We start from the raw sequence: 21797 nt of genomic DNA on the forward strand, positions 1-21797 counted from the left end.
AGCTCCATCCATGTTCCTGCAAAGAACATGATCTCATTCTTTTTTATGGCTACATAATATTTCATGGTGTATGTGTATCACGTTTTCTTTATTCAGTCTACCACTGATGGGAATTTAGGTTGATTCCATGTCTTTGATATTGTGAATAGTGCTGCAATAAACATGCGTGTACATGTGTCTATAATAGAATGATTTATATTCCATTGGCTATATACTTAGTAATGGGATTGCTGAGTTGAATGATATTTCTGCCTCTAGGTCTTTGAGGAATTGCCACACTGTGTTCCACAATGGCTGAACTAATTTACACCCCCACCGACAGTCTATAAGTGTTCCTTTTTCTCCACAACCTCACCAGCACCTGTTGTTTTTTTAACGTTTTAACCCATTTATGCCTGAGGTTGCAATTTTTTGAATTTTTGCCGTCAGACCTTGGCGATGACTTGAGCAGTTGGATATAAATAACTCCAATAATGGAACGCTAAGCATAAATGTGTTAATAATAGCCATTTTGACTGAGATGTTATCTCACTATGATTTTGATTTGCATTTCTCTGATGATCAGTAATATAAGCATTTTTCATATGCTTTTTATATGCATGTATGTCTTCTTTTGAAAAGGATCTGTTCATGTTCTTTGCCCACTTTTTAATGGCTTTTTTTAAAAAATTCGTTTAATTCCTTATAGATGCTGCATATTAGATTTAGATTTAGATATTAGATTTTTGTAGAATGAATACTTTGAAAAACTTTTCTCCCATTCTGTAGTTTGCCTGTTCACTCTGTTGATAGTTTCCCTTGCTGTGCAGAAGCTCTTTAGCTTAATTGGATCCCATTTGCCAATTTTTGTTTTTGTTGCAATTGCGCTTGGCATCTTCCTCGTTAAATTTTTGCCCATTCCTGTGTTCACAATGGTATGGCCTAGGTTGTCTCCCAAGATTTTTATAGTTTTGTGTTTTACATATAACTCTTTAATCAATCTTGAGTTGATTTTTGCATATAGCGTAAGGAGTGCTCCAGTTTCAATCTTTTGCATATGGCTAGCCAGTTATCCCAGCACCATTTATTGAATAGGAAATCCTTTCCCCATTGATTGCTTTTGAAAACTTGGTCAAAGGTCAGATAGTTATAGGTGTGCGGCCTTATTTCTGGGCTCTCTGTTCTGTTCCATTGGTCTTTGTGTCTGTTCTTGTACCAGTGTCATGCTGTTTTGGTTAGTGTAGCCCTGCACTATAGGCTGAAGTCTAGTAGTGTGATGCCTCCAAGCTTTGTTCTTTTTGCTTAGGATTTCCTTGACTATTCAGCTCATTTTTTGTTTCATATGAATGTTAAAATAGTTTTTTTTTTTAGTTCTCTGAAGAATGTCAATGATAGTTTAATGGGAATAGCATTGAATCTATAAATTGCTTTCGGCAGTAGGGCCATTTTAATAATATTGATTCTTCGTGTCCATGAATATGGAATGTTTTTCCACTGCTTCGTGTCGTCTCTGATTTATTTGAGCAGTGTTTTGTAGTTCTACTTGTACAAATTTTTCATATCCCTGGTTAGTTGTATCCCTAGGGTTTTTTGTTTTGTTTTGTTTGTGTGTGTGTGTATGTGTGTGTGTTTGTGGCAATTATGAATAGGATTGTGTTCCTGATTTGGCTCTTGACTTGACTGTTGTTGGTGTATAGAAATGTTAGTGATCTTTGCACATTGATTTTGTATCCTGAGACTTTGCTGAAGTTGTTTATCAGCTTAAGGAACTTTTGGGCTGAGACTATGAGGTTTTCTAGATATAAGGTTATGCTATCCCCAAAGATGATTTGACTTTCCCTGTAGTATATGAATGCTCTTTATTTCTTCTCTTGCCTGATTGCCCTGTCCAGAACTTCCCAAACTCTGTTGAATATGAGTGGTGAGACAGGGCATCCTTATCTTGTGTCTGTTTTCAAGAAAAATGCTTTCTGCTTTTGCCCACTCTGCATAATTCTGGCTGTGGGCTTGTCATAGACAGCTCTTATTATTTTCAAGTATGTTCCTTCAATACCTAATTTATTAAGAGTTTTCGACATGAAAAAGTGTTGAATTTTATCAAAAGCCTTTTCTGCATCTCTTGAGACAATCATGTGGTTTTTATCTTCAGTTCTGTTTATCTGAGGAATCACATTTATTGATTTGCTTATGTTGAACCAAACTTGTATTCCAGGGATAAAGGCTGTTTGATTATGATGAATAAAGTTTTTGAGGTGCTGCTGTTTTTGGTTTGCCAGTATTGTGTTGAAGATTTTTACATCAATGTTCACCTAGGATATTGGCCTGAAGTTTTCTTTCCTTGTTGTGTCTCTGCCAGGTTTTGGTATGAGGATATTGTTGGCCTCATAGAATGAGTTAGAAATATTTTTTGATATAGTTTCAGCTGGAATATTACCAACCCTTCTTTGTACATCTGGTAGAAATCAGCTGTGAATCCATCTGGTCATGGGCGTTTCATGGTTGTAGTCTATTTATTACTAACTCAATTTCAAAGTTCTTTATTGGTCTGTTCGGGGATTCAATTTCTTCCTGCTTTAGTCTTGGGAAGGTACATGTGTCTAGGAAATAATCCATTTATTCTAGATTTTCCAGTTTACGAGCATAGTGGTTGTTGTTTATAATGTTATCTGATGGTTATTTTTATTCTGTGGCATCTGCGATAATATCTCTCTTGTCATTTCTGACTATGCTTATTTGAACCTTCTCTCTTTTCTTCTTTATTAGTCTAGCTAGTGATCTATTTTATTAATTAAAAAAAAACCCAGCTCCTGGATTTGTTGATCTTTTTAATGCTTTTTTGTGTCTCAATCTCCTTCAGTTCAACCTCTGATTTTGGTTATTTCTTGTCTTCTGCTAGCATTGGGATTTGTTTGGCCTTGGTTCTCTACTACTTTTAGTTGTGATGCTAGGTTGTTAACTTGAGATCTTTCTAAATTTTGATGTGTGCATTTAGGGCTATAAATTTTCTGCTTAACACTGTCTTAAATGTGTCCTAGAAATTCTGCCATATTGTATGCTTCCTCTCATTAGTTTCAAATAACTCCTTGATTTCTGCCTTAATTTCATTATTTACCCAAAAGTAACTCCGAAGAAGATTATTCAATTTCCATGTAATTGTAAGGTTTTGAATGAATTTCTTAGTCTTAATTTCTAATTTGATTGTGCCGTTGTTCAAGAGATTGTTTGTTATGATTTCAGTTAATTTGTATTTACTGAGGAGTGCTTTACTTTGAATTATGTGATCAGTTTTAGAGTATGTCCTATGTGGCAATGAGAAGAATGTATATGAGATTGTTTTTGGATGGAGAGTTCTGTAGTGAACAATAAAGAAACAGAAAGTCAAATGTCGTGTGTTTTCCACTTATAAATGGGACTAAATTATGTATACACATGGACATAGAGTGAAATAACAGACATTGGAGATTTGGAAGGGTGAGAGAGTGGGAGGGAGGTAAGGGATGAGAAATTAATGGATACAATGTACATTATTTGGGTGATGGTTACACTAAAAGCCCAGATTTCGTCACTATGCAGTATATCCATGTAACAAAACTGCACCTGTACCTCTTGAATTTATACAAATTTTAAAAAGAAAATGTATTGTTTTTCCTTAAGTATTTGGTGGAATTCCGCATTTTTCTTCTTGGAAAGTTTATAACTATGAATTCAATCTCTTCTGTTTATATAAGGTTATTAAGTTTATCTATTTCTTCTTGGACGAGTTGTGGTAGTTTGTCTATTTCTCACTATGAATTGGTTCATTTCCTAGTGAAAATGGAATTGGTCCTTTTCATCTAAGTTGTAGGATGTATGTACATAAAATTGTTTATAAGATACTCCATTATCATCTTAATATCTGTGGAGTCCTTTCATTCATGATTTGGTTATATGTATTTTCTCTCTTTTTTGGTCTATCTTGCCAGAGGATTATCAATTTTACTAATTTTTTTCAAAGAACCATCTTTTGGTTTGATTTATTTTCTCTATCACTTTTCTCAATCTCAATTATTTCAGTTCTTATTTTTATTACTTCCTTTCTTCTTGCTTGCTTAGAGTACTTTTGTACATATATTCTAAATTAATGAATTACATTTAAGTTACTCTTTACAATTTTTGTCCATTGCAAAACAGACACCTAAAAGAGATATCACAGGACTTTACCTTCAACTAAAGTCTTCCATCACAGCCAAGCATTTTAAATTATAAATGACTGCCTTTGCCTTTCACTCAAACTTCATTCTACCTTTTCCTTTTTGGTAAATTGATTGAGCCTTTTCTGTGACTATGCCATTGGTCATTTCCCTACCTCTGTTTGTTTTCCCTTTTCACAAGTAAGGCCTTCTTATATGATATGCTCTGCTACAGACACTTTTCTATCTGCAAAATCATGGCAAGCCCTTTCTTCCTTTACCTCAAGGCAGACCTAGAGCATAATGTTAAGAATTTCCATTTGTTGTTCAGCTACTAGGTACTACACACCATGCTAAACACTTCACATGCATTTTATCTAATGGACACACCAAATTCTTTGTTAGGGGCTATTGTCCATTTCATTGAAAAGCAACAGAAGGTCAGGAAAGTAACATAGTTTGTTACGCCATAGAGCTAGTACATGGTAGACCAGAATGTAAATCCAGGTCTATCTGACTGCAAAACTACATTAATTAACACTACAGTGTACAGCTTTCTGGTATACTCCAATAGTATCCTCTTTTATTTTTATTGCCAGAATACCTTATATAGCTATAATGTACTACACTATAGTTCACACCCATTTTTACTTCTCCATATATGTAGAACATGTTGACTCTTATCCAGGGTCCTAGCTCACTTCTACTTGCATGCACACTTCTAGTCAACTATTCTTGAGCTGCTTACAATTTCTTACCTAATAGGAAGTCTATCTTTCTGCCACTACTATCGTCCTCTTTTGTCAAAATCTGCCTCCATTATATTGATATAGTTCAGGGATATCCAAACCTTAGTATACATCAGAATCACCAGGAGAGCTTTTTAAAACAGATCATTGGTCCCCACCCTCAGAATTTCTTACACAGTAGGTCTGGGGTGGGGCTTGAGAATTTGCAATTCTAAAAATTTTCCCGATGAGATTCATGGATCTCTCTTGAGTATCACTAGTATAGTAACGTGGCTGATCAAATGGTCTTTGGTATGTTTTTATTATAGAGGTAGAATTACAAACTAGATATGAATTCTTACTATATGAGTCTAGTCAAAAGCATGCAGAAGAAAAAAATCAGAAAAACACAAAATATGACACACAAAATCTATTTTATCACCAACAAAACTTGAAAAACACTGCATACCATTGATCCATTTAGAAGATCATGGTGCATATCGGCTTAGGAAAGGATAGAAGTATTATAGCAATAAAGCTATTCTCAGATTGTATTTAACCAAGTATTTCCAAATATTTCTTAAACTCATTTGATCACAAACATTTTTTTCCAGGTATAGGATCCTGTAGAACTAGTGTTATTCAGGACACGCTTTGAGAAATGCTGCTTTAAAGTTATCTTTTTTTACAGGAGAGGTCAGTTATCCCTGGGGATTTTCCAGGATCATAGAGGCTTGGTTCCACTGCATTCAAATCATACTGAGGATTTATTTACTCTGTCTAGAATCCAGATACAATTTTATCTACTATGGTTGTTGGAACACAGGGATCAATTAGTTCAGAACAAAACTGTGCCACTGGTAAAATTGACTTTAAGGGAGATATTCAGAGACCATGAAGCAGGGATACCAAAAGTCTTTTGGGGATCACCTATCTCTACTCTTGCTGCATGTATCATCAGACAATTTACAGTCTGATATAGAATTTTGACTTGCATTGATGTCAGACTTAATTACACACTTTGTAAACTCTGCCATTCATTTTTTCCAAATCAAGAGAGATATTTTTTCATATATTATATTCCAAAACATACCCCAGGTGTGTGAGGGTTATTTCCCTACCCAACTAATAAATGATCTAGCTGTAAAATAGAACAATTTGAGAATTTATCTAGCTGTATAATATACCAGATAAGAACTTAGACTCTAATAAGAATCTCCATATGTTAAAATGCCAGGCCCACCATTTACAGGTTATTTAACTTTGGAAAGTTTTCAAACTTTCTATGTCTGTGCCTCAGTTTCTCACCTATAAACCCTCATAAAGTCAATTCAGTGGTGAAATAATGATAATCCACATAAAACCCCTTGAACAGTACCTGACACATAGTAAATAGTAAATCATAACACTTTGTTCACTTGGCAGAAAAAAAACAGAACAAAACAAAACAACAACAACAAAAAACGCTGCTAGCCCCTTGCATGACATTCTCTTTCTCTCTAGAATGGTGGTGGTATGCTAGGTCCTATTGCACATATACACATTAGGAAGATACTTTTCACTAAAGTCACTTTCAATGAGTATTCTGGATTTAAGTGGTGCTGAAGTATATTGCATAGTAAAATCTGAGGGTAAGTAGGCATTATGATCAAAATTTCAAGTAGTAATAAATGTAAGTTGTAAACACATTTAAATCTCATTGTGTCAGTTAAGTCACCTCTCAGGACTTGCAGCTCCCTTACTAACTAGATATTAAAAAGTCAGTCAAACTCAGTGTTTCCTAGGGCACATATAAGGGCAGGAGAAATTCCTTTGCATAAAAGAAAAACAACAGATGTGAATGCCAAAATGCAAAGCATTTGTGGAATCTTTAGGTTTTTCTTGACCATCCGCCTTCCTATACAGCAATTCAATCATTTAGACAGATTTCCTTCAATGTATGATAGAAAAGAATACAAAGCTTTGAGTAAGATAAAGAAGTCCATATATTAGACAAAGTTACTGGAAAGAGACCCCTTAGTAATCTTCCTTAACTGCAATTATCAGATGGGTTTTGCAGAAAATGCAAATTTATCCGTGAAAATTGGGGTATTCCTAGACTAATACTCATTATTTTGGTATGGGAATTTGGAGTGATAATACTTATGCTGGTAACTACCTTTGCTAAACTTATGAACCATAAAAAAGACACTTTCATATAACATTTGTGACTTTTTTTCTCTAGCAAGTTTTTTGCATCTTCATGTCTTTGTGAAGTTTTAAGCCCATGCGCTTGGAAGCTCTGGCTTCATCCCTGACATTCTGCATTTCTGCTCTTCTCAGACTCCTTTACCTACTGGGCAGCCTTGTAGCTATCTCCGTGGCAAGGCAGGGCCTCTCCTGGCATGTAAACCTGCTAGGTGAATCCGCCCCTCAAGGGCGTGTCAGTACCATTTCCTGGAGCAATGTCACAGGGTGGCTCCATTTTCCATTTGAGCTCAAATATTTTGCTGCTTCATCTGCAGCTGCCAGACCTGCTCTTGCTGGGGCTCAGGTAGCTTTCTTCTCTTCCCTGCACCCCTATTGGCAGAGGTTTTTGATAAGTGGTTTCTACACGTGTGTCGTGTGTCTGTATGCCTGCCTGCCTGCCTGCTTGCCTGCCTTTCTTTCCATTATATTTCTCTGTTTGTTCCTTAGGTAGAGCATCTGGGAGGTCCCTTGCTGACCACTGGAAGAAGATGAGCTCGAGCTATTGGAGTGAGACGAGCAGCAGCAGCTGTGGAACCCAGCAGCTTCCAGAGGTGCTGCAGTGCCAACCCCAGCATTACCACTGCTACCATCAGTCAAGCCAAGTCCATCAGCCTCCAGAAAAAAATGTAGTGTATGAACGAGTGAGGACCTACAGTGGGCCCATGAACAAGGTGGTGCAGGCCTTGGACCCCTTCAACTCCCGGGAAGTGCTCTCCCCTCTCAAAACCACCTCCTCCTACCAAAATTTGGTTTGGAGCAACCATTCTCAGGTACGACAAAGACAGTTACGCCAGGCTAGTGGAGAAGAGCAATCTTCAACCTGATTTCTCTTCCTTTCTGCTTCTTTGCCTCTATTCTACAGGATGTCTTTTGGTGAATTGCAGTTATATATGCCTTGGACAGTCACCCAAATTCATCTCTTGGCTGTTATTTCACTTACTAGTGTCTGTGGTTGTTTGTTTCCGGGTTTCAATGATTTTCATAATCTAACCATAATACAGGAAGGCTCATTTTCTGTTTGATCTGACTGAAAGATCTGATCCGAGGAATACCTTTGCCCCTACTGCAAAGCAGTTCTCAACTTGAGTACAGTAGATTTTTATTAGAACAAGTTCCTACTGATTCATTTCATATCAGAAGCAAACAGGATTTTTGGTATCAAATATGGTGATACAGGTACTGTGGTATGTCTGAGTGATAAGCAATTATTTGTGCTCAGCAAAGAGTATAGCTGCTACAGGATAAGTAAGAGGTGTAGATGTCTGAATTGTCATATGTGTTTCATCTTCCAAGAATGACACACTTTTTATTGTACAGCCTAGGTGAATAATTTAAGGAATACTTGTAGAAAGATTACTGAAAGAGTGGATATAGGATTGAGGAAGGCAAGATGTAAGCAAATGTTACATGAAAGCTACAAAAGATGGAACTCTAAGACATCCCATAAAATGAAATACATTGTTTCTTAAGAGTTATTTTTAGCACCAATACCTGTGTTAATAACCTTCCCAATAAATGAAAGGTAATACTGCAAGACTACGTAAAATTAGCAGCCTTATGTGTATTTTCATCCTCTGACACCTTTTACATTAAATTTGCATGTTTTAAGTTTTCTGGAAAATTCTGTCCAAACTGAAATTATGTTTTTAAGATACAAAAATCTCAAAAAGCAGTCATTGGGATATGATGCTATGTTACATTATTATTACCAATCAGGAATAATACATATTATCTTTCTAAAACCCAAAAATTTAAGTAGAATATAAAGTAACATTTCTCAACTGGTTGAGAAAAACTCCACTTATACTGAGGTCAAGGAGAAGAAAAATATAAAGGTCAAAAATACTACTTTGCATGAGTGATAAAAATAATGCAAATGTACATTCCAATATTCATATTGAGATGCTAATGAAGAACAAAATGAATGCCACCTTTGTTTTACTGTCGCTCAAAAACAATAATGTGAAGGTTAAAAACAATTACTATTATCATAGGAATGCTAAAATCATCCTATCTGCCATAGTTATTTAAACATATTTAGACCCTTTTTTGGTTAACTTGCTAGTAAAAGAAAGGTAAATAGACATTTAAAAACTGAAATTTGACAAATTATAAATATTTACTACAGAACAATTTTTAGGAGTATGTTTTATTATTTACTCCTTGGTTCAACTTCCCCTTTCAATAACTCAGGATTAAGTTGGCTGAGCTTTTTACAAGATTTTCCTTATTTTACCCGGCATTTGCCAAAGTGATCCTTAAAAATGGACTATCTCCATCCTAAAATGTAGCTCACCTAGAGGAGTTTATGAAGAACCTAGGGGTAGAAAGTGCAGCTGCAGAAACTGGGATAAAAGATCAGAATGGAGAGCTCTGTGAAGTCTGGAGTTATTTGTGATTGAAAAGAAAGAAAAGTAAGTGCTGTTAGAAAATGAGAAAGGTGAAAGTTAAGCTATGCGGTAAGGGGAAAAAAAGAAGTATTAATTCCTTAGTGAAACAAGAAGAAAGAATATTTGACTATAAATTTTCAAACTGAGTTGGATATCAAAGGGCATTCACAAATCCACTAAAAGAGAATTTGACAAGACAGCTTTTAGATAGCTGCCACAAAGAATATGACTAGGAAACTCTTCTGTTTTATTTTCCTTTCTCCCTGTTTGTTGATGGAATGGCACTGTGGAATCGTGTAAAGTAGGACTTAGATTTGATCTGAAATTACCTTTATGCTAATGAAATGAGTATAATGTGATGGTATGCATAATGTACCATGACAGGCATGAGCAAGCAGTACTTATTACTCAAAAACATTTAATTCACTTTATGTTTAAACAGAGTCTATCCTTAATAAACCATGTGTCAGATGAGTTGATGTGTAGCAATTAGTCTAATACCAGAGTTGGTGACCATGGCAGCTAGAAAAATGGATACTACAATCAATGGTTGATCATCACGAATTCAGTTAAACTTTTACTTTGTTTCTGTTTTGTTTTGTTTTTTGCCTTTTGGTTCTTGGATGACATTCAGGGAATTCATGAGATTTTAAAATAAATATTACCAGTAGTAAAATATGTTGCCTTTGAGAAACCAAACTTGATGCTACTCTGCTTTGCTTCCTGAATCATAATTTTAGGTCATGTAGTAGGCTTTTTCGATTTAATCAAATTTTTTTTGTAGCACTTTAGTAGTTTCCATTTCTAGCTTTTGAGTACATGCTTTTCTTCTCTTAACCTCTTGTGCACTAAAATGGTGTTTATGGATATAAACATATTTTAAATTTCTCCAGACATATAATATTACTTTGTTTCTTTAATTAAACATATTTTATGTTTTTTGGTTATTATTTTGTTTGATTGATAGGGTGTTTCTCAGAGAAAATTAAATGTAGAAACCAGTTGCTGGCGAAATTTTCTAAATTAATGGTAGAATTAAAATTACTGGGTTTATCTACATGAACAGATATAGTCAAACACAGGTATAATCAAGATCTCAGATGTATTTTAGACTGAATGTGGTCTTGCAAATAAATAGAGTTCTAGAAGCTTAAAGTAAAACAACAATTCTTAGTTCAATCTTTTAAAAAGCTTAGCTGTTAACCTACCATCATTAACTCAAAATGAAATGCCTTAAATGAGCAACATTGATATGAATTACTCATTGGGCTTACATTCTTTCCTTCCACTAATTAAGGTTTTCATGAAGTTCAAGATATTTTTCATGTATACAGAGCAGCTGTGTTGTGAGAGAGAAAAAATTGATTAAAATATTTTTAAATACCAGTCATTCACTGAATACATGTTTATTAAGTGCCATTTTTTTAGCAAACACTGTGATTTTCTGGATAAATATCATTGACCTGTCCAGGGAGAGTTCATTTTTAGGACAGACATACAGAGCCTGGTCTGTAGGTATCCCATGTGTCTATCTATATTTCATTTTAAAGGATTATTTTGTGTTGTGACCATCAGTATTTTATCAAGTAAAACATGCTTTTGTGAGAGAAGGATTATTTTAGTGTATATGTTATAAGGGTTGCCATTCTTTTGAATTTGAAACTTGCAAACAAACTCTAGAGAGCAGCCTGGGGGAAAATGTGTGTTTATGAATGACCTTTGTTCTCAACAATTATTCAGTTGGAGCTTACCTTTGTTTATATGATTTTTTTGTGTGCTTTTTCTTTTGTTGCAAAGATTGTGGATAACTCTTCTACTCTTCCAGGATTTCTATACACTATCAGAAAAGTTTCCTGTTCTGTGGGGAGCGGTGCGCTGCTTTGATAAATTGTTGTTCAAGGGCGTAGTCACTAAAGGGAATGATTGTTCAGGGAAGTAAGTTGCCTGAAAAAAGAATGAAGTCATAGGATAAAGGGGCTGAATTTTCAGCTTTGGTCACCTTTTTTGTGCTTACAATTAAATGAAGCTATAGAAATTGGAGAGTGCAACTAATTGCTGAGTGAAAATGCCCATGGCAATTGTATCTTGTTTAAGGGAGGTCTGATAAATTGCTGGGCCTGTTTTCAGTCAAAGGCACTTATAAGCTGTCACGGTGTGTGTGTGGCAAGATACGGGGGTGGCAAGTGGAAGAGAGGGAAACTGTCCTTTCAAGTTTTTTTTCTTGACAATTCATGACAAAACAATTGGGGAATTTGCCATGCTCTTAAGCCCTATTTAAAAGTTAAAACTTTTACAAGTAAATATATTTCAGCCAACATTTTCTTCACACCAGGAGTTATCCCAGTAGAGATCCTTTTTTGATTTTGAATAAAGTATATATACTCATAATTTTTAAAGACAGAAAGCATGCACTGCAAAAAGACTGTATATTTTATTTTCTCTCTGTCTTCTAGTTTTCTTCAGAAAAGGAAGAGAAAGAACCCAGTATGGACCTCTTAAATGAGGGATTTGGGTTGGAGAGAAGGAGAAGCAGGAAGTAGTTCTATTATACATTCGGTTGCTTTCTTTGTATGACAACAGAAGCACAGATTTTATCCTAAATAAAAGAAGTGTTTATTTCATCTAAAGATAGATTATTATAAATAACATGTTTCTTGCTGTATAAGTTCAGTATAACATCTCAACAATAACCTCAGACAGGTGTTTAACTATGTTACATGGCTTTGAAAGATTCTAACAAAAACATCTCCCATAGTATTCAGGGAATGTATTCAAATGGATGTTTGCCTTGGCAAATTCTGTCAGCATGAATGTCAGGTGGTTTTTAAAGATACTGCTTCCTTTGAAACTGTTCAGCCTAGAGTGTTTGTAACTCACTATTATTACCTTCAGTGTTTCTCATAGTCATTGGGAATAACAGGAGCATACACAAGCCTTCCATGGTTTTCCTTTGTGGAATATTATACTGTATATTAGTCTTTACGTAAAGTTTTAAAATTCAAATTAGACAACGTAAAAGATTACACTTTCATGTTAACAAATTTCCAAATATTTAGAAACAAAGCCTGCACTACTTATGTAATATTCTCTATGATCTAATTATCATTGCCCTCAGTCTCTCTTGTATGTCTCTTGTATGAGCTCTTTGACCAGAGCTATCAACAGGAAAATGAAACCAACAGGTCTTGACTGAAGAGGTTCAGACGTTGCAGTCTAAAGACTAATTGCAGAGAAAATTGTATGAAGAAAATGCCCAAACAGGTCTATGTGGAATGTCTCAGGAAGAGCTGTAAATAAATATGCAATGATGAGGTGGACTTTGGCAGAATAGAACTACGAAGCAGTCTAGTTGGAGTCCCTAGGAATGTACGCTTAGGTTTCAAACTTCTTGGGTTTGTTTAATCCTTGCTTTAAGAACTTGCTAGCTGTATGCCTCAGTTGCTTTATTCGTAAAATGGGGCATTAATAATACCTAACTCATAGGATTGTTGCTAGGTCAAATATGATATTACATGGAGGAAAACACATGGCAAAGTGCCTGACATATAGGAAGTGTTAAATAATGTATTTCCTTGAATAAATCACTTGGCCTCTCAGGACCTCAGTTACCATATTTGTAAAGTAGGGATAATAATACCTTCCTTCAAAACTGTTGTGAGTATTGAATGAGTTAACATGTGAAGATGTCCAGCACAATGTCTGGCGTGGAGTTAGCACTCAATTTTCTTTCCTTTACTTGCATTATTGATATCTAAAACTGCAGTCAAAAACTCCCCTTGCTACACAGACAAGATAATAAGCTAAATGAATAGACCCTAAAGTAAAAGTTCCTTTGACACTGGAAAGATTAAGTAAACACATATACTTGAAAGGCTTATTAAGGCTCTACTAGCTAAGAAAGGCTGATGAGGAAAAGCATGAAAGCAATTTTCTAAAACCTGTGGTATGTGATCAAAAGACTGAAATAGTAGGAATGTATTTATAATGTTTATAGGAATAAGTATCTTTAGAAGAGGAATTTGGAAGTTCTTATGCTCTTATAGCCTTTGAAACTGAACCCCAATGTTTGAGATGAAATTTTTAAAATGTGTTTTTTTTTCCTTTTTTAAATGTGAAGTGACACCAAGCATTAAAGCTTGCCTACAGTCTACATCTTCCTTAATTTTTTCTTTGGAGATGCACTTCCGGTATGGTAGTCACTGGCCACATATGGCTATTTGCACTTATATTTAAATTAAAATCAAATAAAATTAAATATTCAGTTCCCCAATCATGCTAGCTTCATTTTAAGTGCTCAGTAACCATATGTGGCTGTGGTTGTATTGAGCAGCACAGAATAGAGCATTTGCACCATTGCAGAGAGTACTATTGGACAGGTCTATACTTGTAACCACTATGCTATAGTGTATATTTCTGGCCTACACAACTGACTCTTATTTATATTACAGTCTCCAAATTGTATTTCATAATCATTTCCTTGTGCACACTCTCATAAACACCCTAAACTCCTTTGGTACATAAGCCAGGCCATAAATAAGTAATATAAAGGAACATTTCAATGTTTTTAAAATATTTTATTTACCAAGAAGGCAGATTATTTTCTGTTCTTCAGAATTTTTAAAATATTTTTCTCATAAATGTTACTGATTATTTTGTATTCTTTTTAAAAATATTTTTCTCATAAATGTTACTGATTATTTTGTGTCAAAACATAATGTTCCAGCACTGGGCAGCAAGTTGATTAATTTTTAGTTATTTAGAGTCATAATGTTTCAAGAGAGATTTGATAGAAATATGACAAAGAAATAAAATTGCTTTGTACCTTATTATGCATGATCTCAGTGTATGATCTCAGCAATAAAATGGCATTTGATTTGTAATTAAAAATCTTTTCTAAAACAGTCATAATTAGGTTCTGATGTTAGGTTCAAACTCCTTATCTTGATGATGTTAAAGGGCCTCCTTAGGACAGTCCAATCCTACTTTTACAATCTATCTCCCATTACCCACCTCCTTCCACCTTGTGTTCCAGACACTACAGCACTCTATTTCTTGAACAAACTGAGCATTTTGCCTCCCTCCCAAACCCTCCTTTTATTCATGCCATCACCCACTCTGGCAACATCCACCCTTCCCTCATATCTTTGTTGGAATCCCACCTATCTCTCAAAATTCATGTGGAAAGTCGTCTTCAAAGTTTTCTCAACCCTGAATCTTCTCACCCTCTCCTCAATGTAGTGCTCCAATCCCACCTCCATTCTGGATATGGTCTCCTTTTAAAGCTAGTATCACTTTGCATTATTTAAATATAAAGTGACACAGGTACTTATAATACTAAGTTGTATGTCAGTGGTGCTTCCTCCACACCACCATGGACTGTACACGTCTTGAGGGTTGAGGTTTTTTTTTTAAATTAAAACAAATGTTTGGGTAATATAATGCAACTGGAAATTACATGTAAGTTTTTCTCTCTCTCTCTCTCTCTCTCTCTCTCTCCCCCCTTTCTCTCCTCCCTTTCTGTGATTATGGCTTCCAAAAATGCTTAAATGTGACAACCAGCAGTGACTTTAGGAAAGATATATGACTTAACTAAGATTGTTTGTTGGTTTCACACTTCTGTGCCCTCTCTTTGAACTGAAAATGGAAAGTAAGACACAAATAGCCTCTGTGAAAAAAGAGAACACATAAAATAAACATAAGGACATTATTTAATAAGTTGATTAGTTTACTATTCTAGTTCTTGGGCCCCATTAGGCATCTTGATCTGACTTATTTTTATTTGACTTATACTTTTTTCCCTTATGGACAAATATTAATCATTAATTACTGTGGCAAATGTTGTTAAAGGAGCAGCTATTCTGATCTGTCATTATATCATTTCCCTGGAATCTTGTGACTTCCTTTAATCAAATTACCTTGAAACTGCTAATTAGTCTGCTTATAGAGATACTCCCTTCACCTCCCATGCTGCTGAATTACTGTCTGTGTGAAGTATTTTTATTTATTGTATCTTACTTAGTTACCTTGTAATTCGTTTAGCGTATCATATATGTGCTTAGAGATTCCTTCATAAAAACTACTGCAGGGTGAGTATTTCTTATCTAAAATGCTTTGAACCAGAAGTGTTTCAAATTTAGGATATTTTTTCAGATTTTGGAACATTTGCATATACATTATGAGCTATCTTAGGGATGGGACCCAGGTCTAAGCACAAAATTTAGTTGTTTCATACGCACCTTATACACACAGATCAAAGGTAATTTTATAAAAATTTTTAGTAATTTTTTGCACAAAACTTTTGACTGCATTTTGACTGGAAACCTGTCAAATGAAGTCAAGTGTGGGATTTTCCACTTGTCGTGTCAAAAACTTGAATATTGGAGCATTTCATATTTTGGATATTTGGATTAGGGATGTAACCTTTACTACTGTTAAATACTCACCCATACACCAAAACAAACACATTTAGAATTTACCAAGGAAAGGGCTGGACATGGTGGTTTACTCCTGTAATCCCAACACTTTGGGAGGTCGAGGCGGGCCGATCACTTGGGGTCAGGAGTTCAAGACCAGCCTGGTTGACATGGTGAACCCGCCCCCATCCCCACTAAAAATGCAAAAATTAGCCTGGCGTGGTGTCTCATGCCTGTAATCCCAGTTACTTGGGAGGCTAAGTCAAGAGAATCACTCAAATCTGGGAGACAGAGTTTGCAGTGAGCCGAGATCGCACCACTGCACTCCCACCTGGGCGACAGAGTGAGTCTCTGTCTCACAAAAAAAAAAAAAAAAAAAGAAAGAAAGAAAGAAAGAAAGAATGAAAAAGAAAGAAAGAAAGAAAGATTTTGGGTTCCTGCATGAATTTATTTTAAAATCTTCACAAATTTAATTACACCTAAGAATATGTTCTCTAGAAAAGTTGCTTAAATTCCCTATACACATCCCATATCACTCCTCTGCTGCAAAAACCTTCAATAACACTAAGCATCTATAAATTGCTTAGTCTGACTTTCAAGACCCTCCATGATAGGGCTCCTGTGGAATTTCCTGGAACTCTCCTTCTGGTGTCCTATGTTTTAGCTAAGTGGAAATCATTGTTCTCTAAATAAAGTCCCCAATTTTCCACAGCTATGTCTTTCACTCCATTGGTTTTACATCTGAAATGCCCCTGCTCCTCACCCTCACCAATCTAGACACGCTGAAATTATACAAATTTTTCAAGCCTTTCCTCAAATGTAACCTTCTGATCCTCTGATCGTCCCAGGTTGAAGTTAGCTCTTAGCCCTCAAAACTCACCTAGTGAACTTCTTATAGGTCTTATGATAGTCTACTTAATTCCTATTTGTACTCATAGTGTTTATCCTCTACATAATTATAACCATGGGAGGGTAGAGATTATATTCTACTCATCATTTATATCTCTTTCAATGTCACTACACAATCAGTAGTGAAGAAACTGCAAGTTAATAACTTAGTCACATATATAATCAATCCAGTAAAAATAATATTTCATATTAATATATGGGTTTTTTATTTTTCACAACTCTTCCATGTATATGAGTATCTAGTAAACAACTTGCTAGAACCTCAAAAATTAGGTAAACAAGCATTGTTATATTTATTGTACAAATTGAACAATGTGTGAATAAAGACAATATTCATCGTGTATTATTTGTCTGTTAAACAAATAAGGAAATTGAGACTCGAATAGCTCAAAATAACTTGTCTATTTAGTACAACTGTTTAGTGGATGCCCTGAGTTTAGAAACCAGCTCCTGATATTTTCATTACATCACCTATCTCCCTTAATTAACTTTAGATATTCATGATTTCAGTTTAAATTAGTTCACATTTTTTATTTCAACAAAACATTTGATGATTACCCTTACTGTATATTTTCCCATTCTAATGTTCTAATATCAGATTGGAAAATAACGAAAATATGTTAGAGGACAAAAATAGTTTTCCCTCTAGTTTTCAAGGTCTTGCTCTGAAATAATCCTAGAATTCGGGGTAAATATTAAGTTTGTAACATTTTCCTTTTATCAAAGGAGAATAACACCTTTCAAGCTTCTGCTTTCCCTTCTTTCTCCACTGCACTGAGCTACTCAAAAGCATTCTCGCTAAAGTAAATAACTGAGACATTTAGGCCATTTGCACATCATCTGATTTAACTCTGAAAACAGCATATATATATATGTGTGTGTGTGTGTGTGTGTGTGTGTGTATACACACACACACACTTTAAGTTCAGGGGTACATGTGCAGAATATGCAGTTTTGTTACATAGGTATACACGTGCCAGGGTGGTTTGCTGCACCCATCAACCCGTCATCTACATTAGGTATTTCTCCTAATGTTATCCGTCCTCTAGCCCCGACCCCAAGACAGGCCCCGGTGTGTGATGTTTCCCTGAAAACAGCTTTTTAAACAAATAGTTGGAAATAAGATATACTTTTGTGAATAATGAAATCTCTAGGGAAACCAGAGTTTCCTAGCTCCGATTTAGGGTGTACAAAGGTATGGACAGTTATCTCAAGAGAGGTAATGAAATTATACCCAAAACAGACTGATTTTAATCTACTTTGGTCTTAAAATTGGTAATGCCCTATGTACTTTATAAAAAGTAAAGAATGAATAGGAGGAAGAGAGCTGTTATAACTTTCCCAAAATTGAAAATCATTACTTGAAGCAGTGCAGGAAAAAAAGGACCTAGATATATTAGAACTAAGCCCACATAATTATAAACCAAATTCTTTTTCTTTTTCTTTTTTCTTTTCTTTCTTTCTTTCTTTCTTTCTTTTTTTTTTTTTTTTTAAAGCTGGAGCCTCACTCTGTCTCCCAGCCTGTAGTGCAGTGGCGGAATCTCAGCTCACTGCAAGCTCCGCCTCCCAGGTTCAGCCATTCTCCTGCCTCTCCTGCCTCAGCCTCCCAAGTAGCTGGGGCTACAGGCGCCCCCACCACACCCGGCTAAAATTTTTTGTATTTTTAGTAGAGACGGGGTTTCACCATATTAGCCAGGATGGTCTGGATCTCCTGACCTCGTGATCCGCCCACCTCGGCCTCCCAAAGTGCTGGGATTACAGGCGTGAGCCACCGCGCCCGGCCCCAAATTCCTTTTCACCAGACTCTACTTAAAGTTGCAATGAGGTATAATGTTTGTGTATATAGCAAGTCTGACCCACAGGAATAAATGACAACAAAATGCTCAATATTTTATGAGAAAAAGTAAGGTCTTCCTGCAAAATTGAAGAGATTAGATGATATGAGTATTAAATAAAAACTCAATGGTTTATTGAGTTTTAGAGGCCTGTGAATACACTCCGTAAATGTATCACGCATTTTACAAACAAATTCTATTGAGTTTATGGAAGCTTAAATTATCTAATCAAGGCTGTTCTCTCACACAGCCACTTTTGGGTGGGTGTCTTATTTTCAGGCCTCCAAAGTTGCTTTTGACAGTGAATAATTTTAAAAATCCCAGTATTTGACCTGTTATATGCACTAGTCAAACCTAACCATATAATTAGGTTACACAACTTGAAAAACAGAAAATATAATGAGACAAGCAATAAAAGTGGCAAAGTATAGTGATTAAGAGAATGAGTTCTGGAGTCATGCTAACTGAGTTGGAATTCCAGCACCTTAGCATTAGCTATGTAATCTCCATCTGGTTACCTATCCTACCTCTGTCTAACTTTACTTCTGTATATAATGGGGTCATAATAGTATCGTCTTTATGGGGTTATTTTGAGTGTTAAAGAGAATGATCTATGTAACATGTTTGGCATAGAAAGCTATTAATAGGTGTTAGTTATCATTATAATCATCATCAAAGGAAAACAAGACTGACAAGTTTTAAATTTTTGAAATTGTTTTGTTTGTGTGGAAAAATAAGCTGGGAATGGTCTCTTATACTCACAGAATGTCAGAAATAGAAACAAGCTTAAAGATCCTCTAATCCACACTCGCCCACACCCATGTCCCATTTCTCACACGAGGAAAAAATCTCAGAGAGAGAACACGAGTTGACCAATATTACAAAAGTGGCTAGTAGTATAAATGGGAATAAAATCCAGGGCTCCTGGCTCCAAGTCTAGCACTTTTTCCACTATGTCATGATAGCCACCACCACCCCATTATCGCCTTCAATTATTTGGTCATCAGGAATGTGGGGTTTTGTCACAAAAGGCATAAAAACAAAAAAAAAGTGACTGTTCATTGAATTTAATAGTTTCAACATGAAAGATTTAGGTAAGCGATATACAGATGAGTAACAAAATTAAACACTGACTGATACAGGTTATTAAGAGGGAGATTTGGATTGTTATTCCTGGAGTGCTTTTAAAACTAAGATCTCCTTTTCATTCATTCATTCAAAAATACTTTGGATCACTTTCTATGGAATTGTCAATTGCTATTTATGGGATGCCTTGCTGCAATCTTGCCTGGATCTTGATGCCATTGGAAGTACCTTTCAACATCAAGATTTTGTTTATTTTGGACATTTACTCACACCATATTACCTAATTTTGTAGACTTCCAGGGAAAAGGGTTTTTCTTTAGCAAGTCTTTCTGGAATTAATAAACCTATGTTCAGAGAGGTTTTCCCCCTTGTGATCAGCCTAAATCCATGCTGATGCAATTTAAATTCATGCTGGTCAATACCATATGTCTAAATATCTTTGATTCATGTTAAGCTACATCTTAATGTTGTAATTTTTGAACGTCCTACATTTGTTATCTAATGTTTCCATGAGGGTTGTATGGGAAAGTCACATTTGTCTAGATGATCAATTCTAATAATGAAGGATGAAGTAGGGCTAAAAATAATTGAGTATATTATAATCTATGGAATTGATGTTCCACCTTTCCACATATAAGAAGATTAAAGAATTCCTTCATTTTAGGGCAAGACTAGTCTTTGCTCAAATACAACCATTTGCCCTTTAAATATCTATTATCTCAGCATTTGAATAAAGTAATTCTGACTATGCTAGCATAAATAAATGTCTTTATCTGTGATGTGTGATATGTGTGTATTCCTATTTGTTTAAATTTCTGCAGATTTATAAAACTTCTTAGTACACTTTTGTATCTTAAAAGATAGTCCAGTTGGCTAGTAAGGTTTGCTATGTTTCATTTGCTAATGCCATCATATTTGAATTGGTTACAAGAAGGAGGAGAGAGGTATCATTTCTACAACAGCTACCAGATACTAGCCATGTACGTAATTGTCTTCTCAGAATGATACTAGCATAATATTATTAGCCCCAGCCTAAACAGACCAAACATCCTCTAGTCATGAATACCTTCACACACTGCTGGTGGATGTATAATTATCATAGTCAAATTTGGGAAATTAATTGGGCAGTATCTGTTCAAATGAGTAACACACATACTCTATGTCCCAGCAATCCCAATTCTGTGTGGAATTCTAAAGAAACATGTTGCACAAGGATGCTCATTGCGGCATAGTGGAAACCTGGAAATAATCTGAATGTTAATCGGTAGGAAAACATATAAACAAGCTGAATACTATTAATTTAAAATAATGAGTCAAAACATGTATCTAGTTCATAATACAAGAGATACTGTTTGGTTTAAGTTGTAGAACAACAAAAGCAATAATATTACTATTTATACATAGGTATTTATGTAGACACCTTAACTGACAACAATGGTAACTTCTGGGTAAGTGAGTGGAGGGAAGATGGTCAAGAGAAGGTCTTTAACCTTATCTATATAAATGTTTATATTAAGAATGTGTTCGTGTATTATTTCATAACTAAAGAGCACCCCTCTTTTTTCTTGTCTTCTTGAATCTGCTCCTCTTGGGTCTGTGGGCAAAACCTGCCTGCACATGGTTGTATTTATAACCATTTTCCTAAACTGGATAATGTGTACCTGTTTTGTCTAATATCTGTAATTCTCTGCATTTGTCTGAGCAAGTCTTCTCAATTATTAGCAGAAAATTTGGGAACATATGCAAAAGATTCCTAGAAATACTGAGCCTGCAGTACTGCTGTTGATATAAAGGGTGGGGGAGGATGAAAATGTTATAAGTTTGATAAGAACAACAACAAGAAAGAATGCAGAACATTTGACAGTTTGAGTAAATGCATAGTCCTGTTTTAAGAACACATGTAATACCTACATTATAGCCATAGTTCTGTATGTGTCTGACAGTGCTTCCCTTGTAAATTAATGATTCTGATTTTTAATAGTCCCATTGTTCTAAAGAAGAAATATTTATACTTTTGTAGGAAAATATCTTGGAGTTGTGCCAATTGATTGTAAATTAT

General features: G+C 35.2%; 1 protein-coding gene across 1 annotated transcript in view; it reads left to right on the forward strand.

The window, feature by feature from the left end:
* Positions 1-7382: 7382 nt before the first annotated feature.
* POF1B (POF1B actin binding protein) overlaps positions 7383-21797 on the forward strand; it is a 102155-nt gene continuing 87740 nt past the window's right edge. The window contains exons 1-2 of the mRNA XM_007992193.3: positions 7383-7409; positions 7553-7875. Coding sequence (XP_007990384.3) covers positions 7594-7875 — 282 coding nt within the window. The 5' untranslated portion in view covers positions 7383-7409; positions 7553-7593. The remainder of the gene's footprint in view (positions 7410-7552; positions 7876-21797) is intronic.

Source organism: Chlorocebus sabaeus, chromosome X (genome assembly GCF_047675955.1).
Source record: "Chlorocebus sabaeus isolate Y175 chromosome X, mChlSab1.0.hap1, whole genome shotgun sequence".
Taxonomy (NCBI): Eukaryota; Metazoa; Chordata; class Mammalia; order Primates; family Cercopithecidae; genus Chlorocebus; species Chlorocebus sabaeus.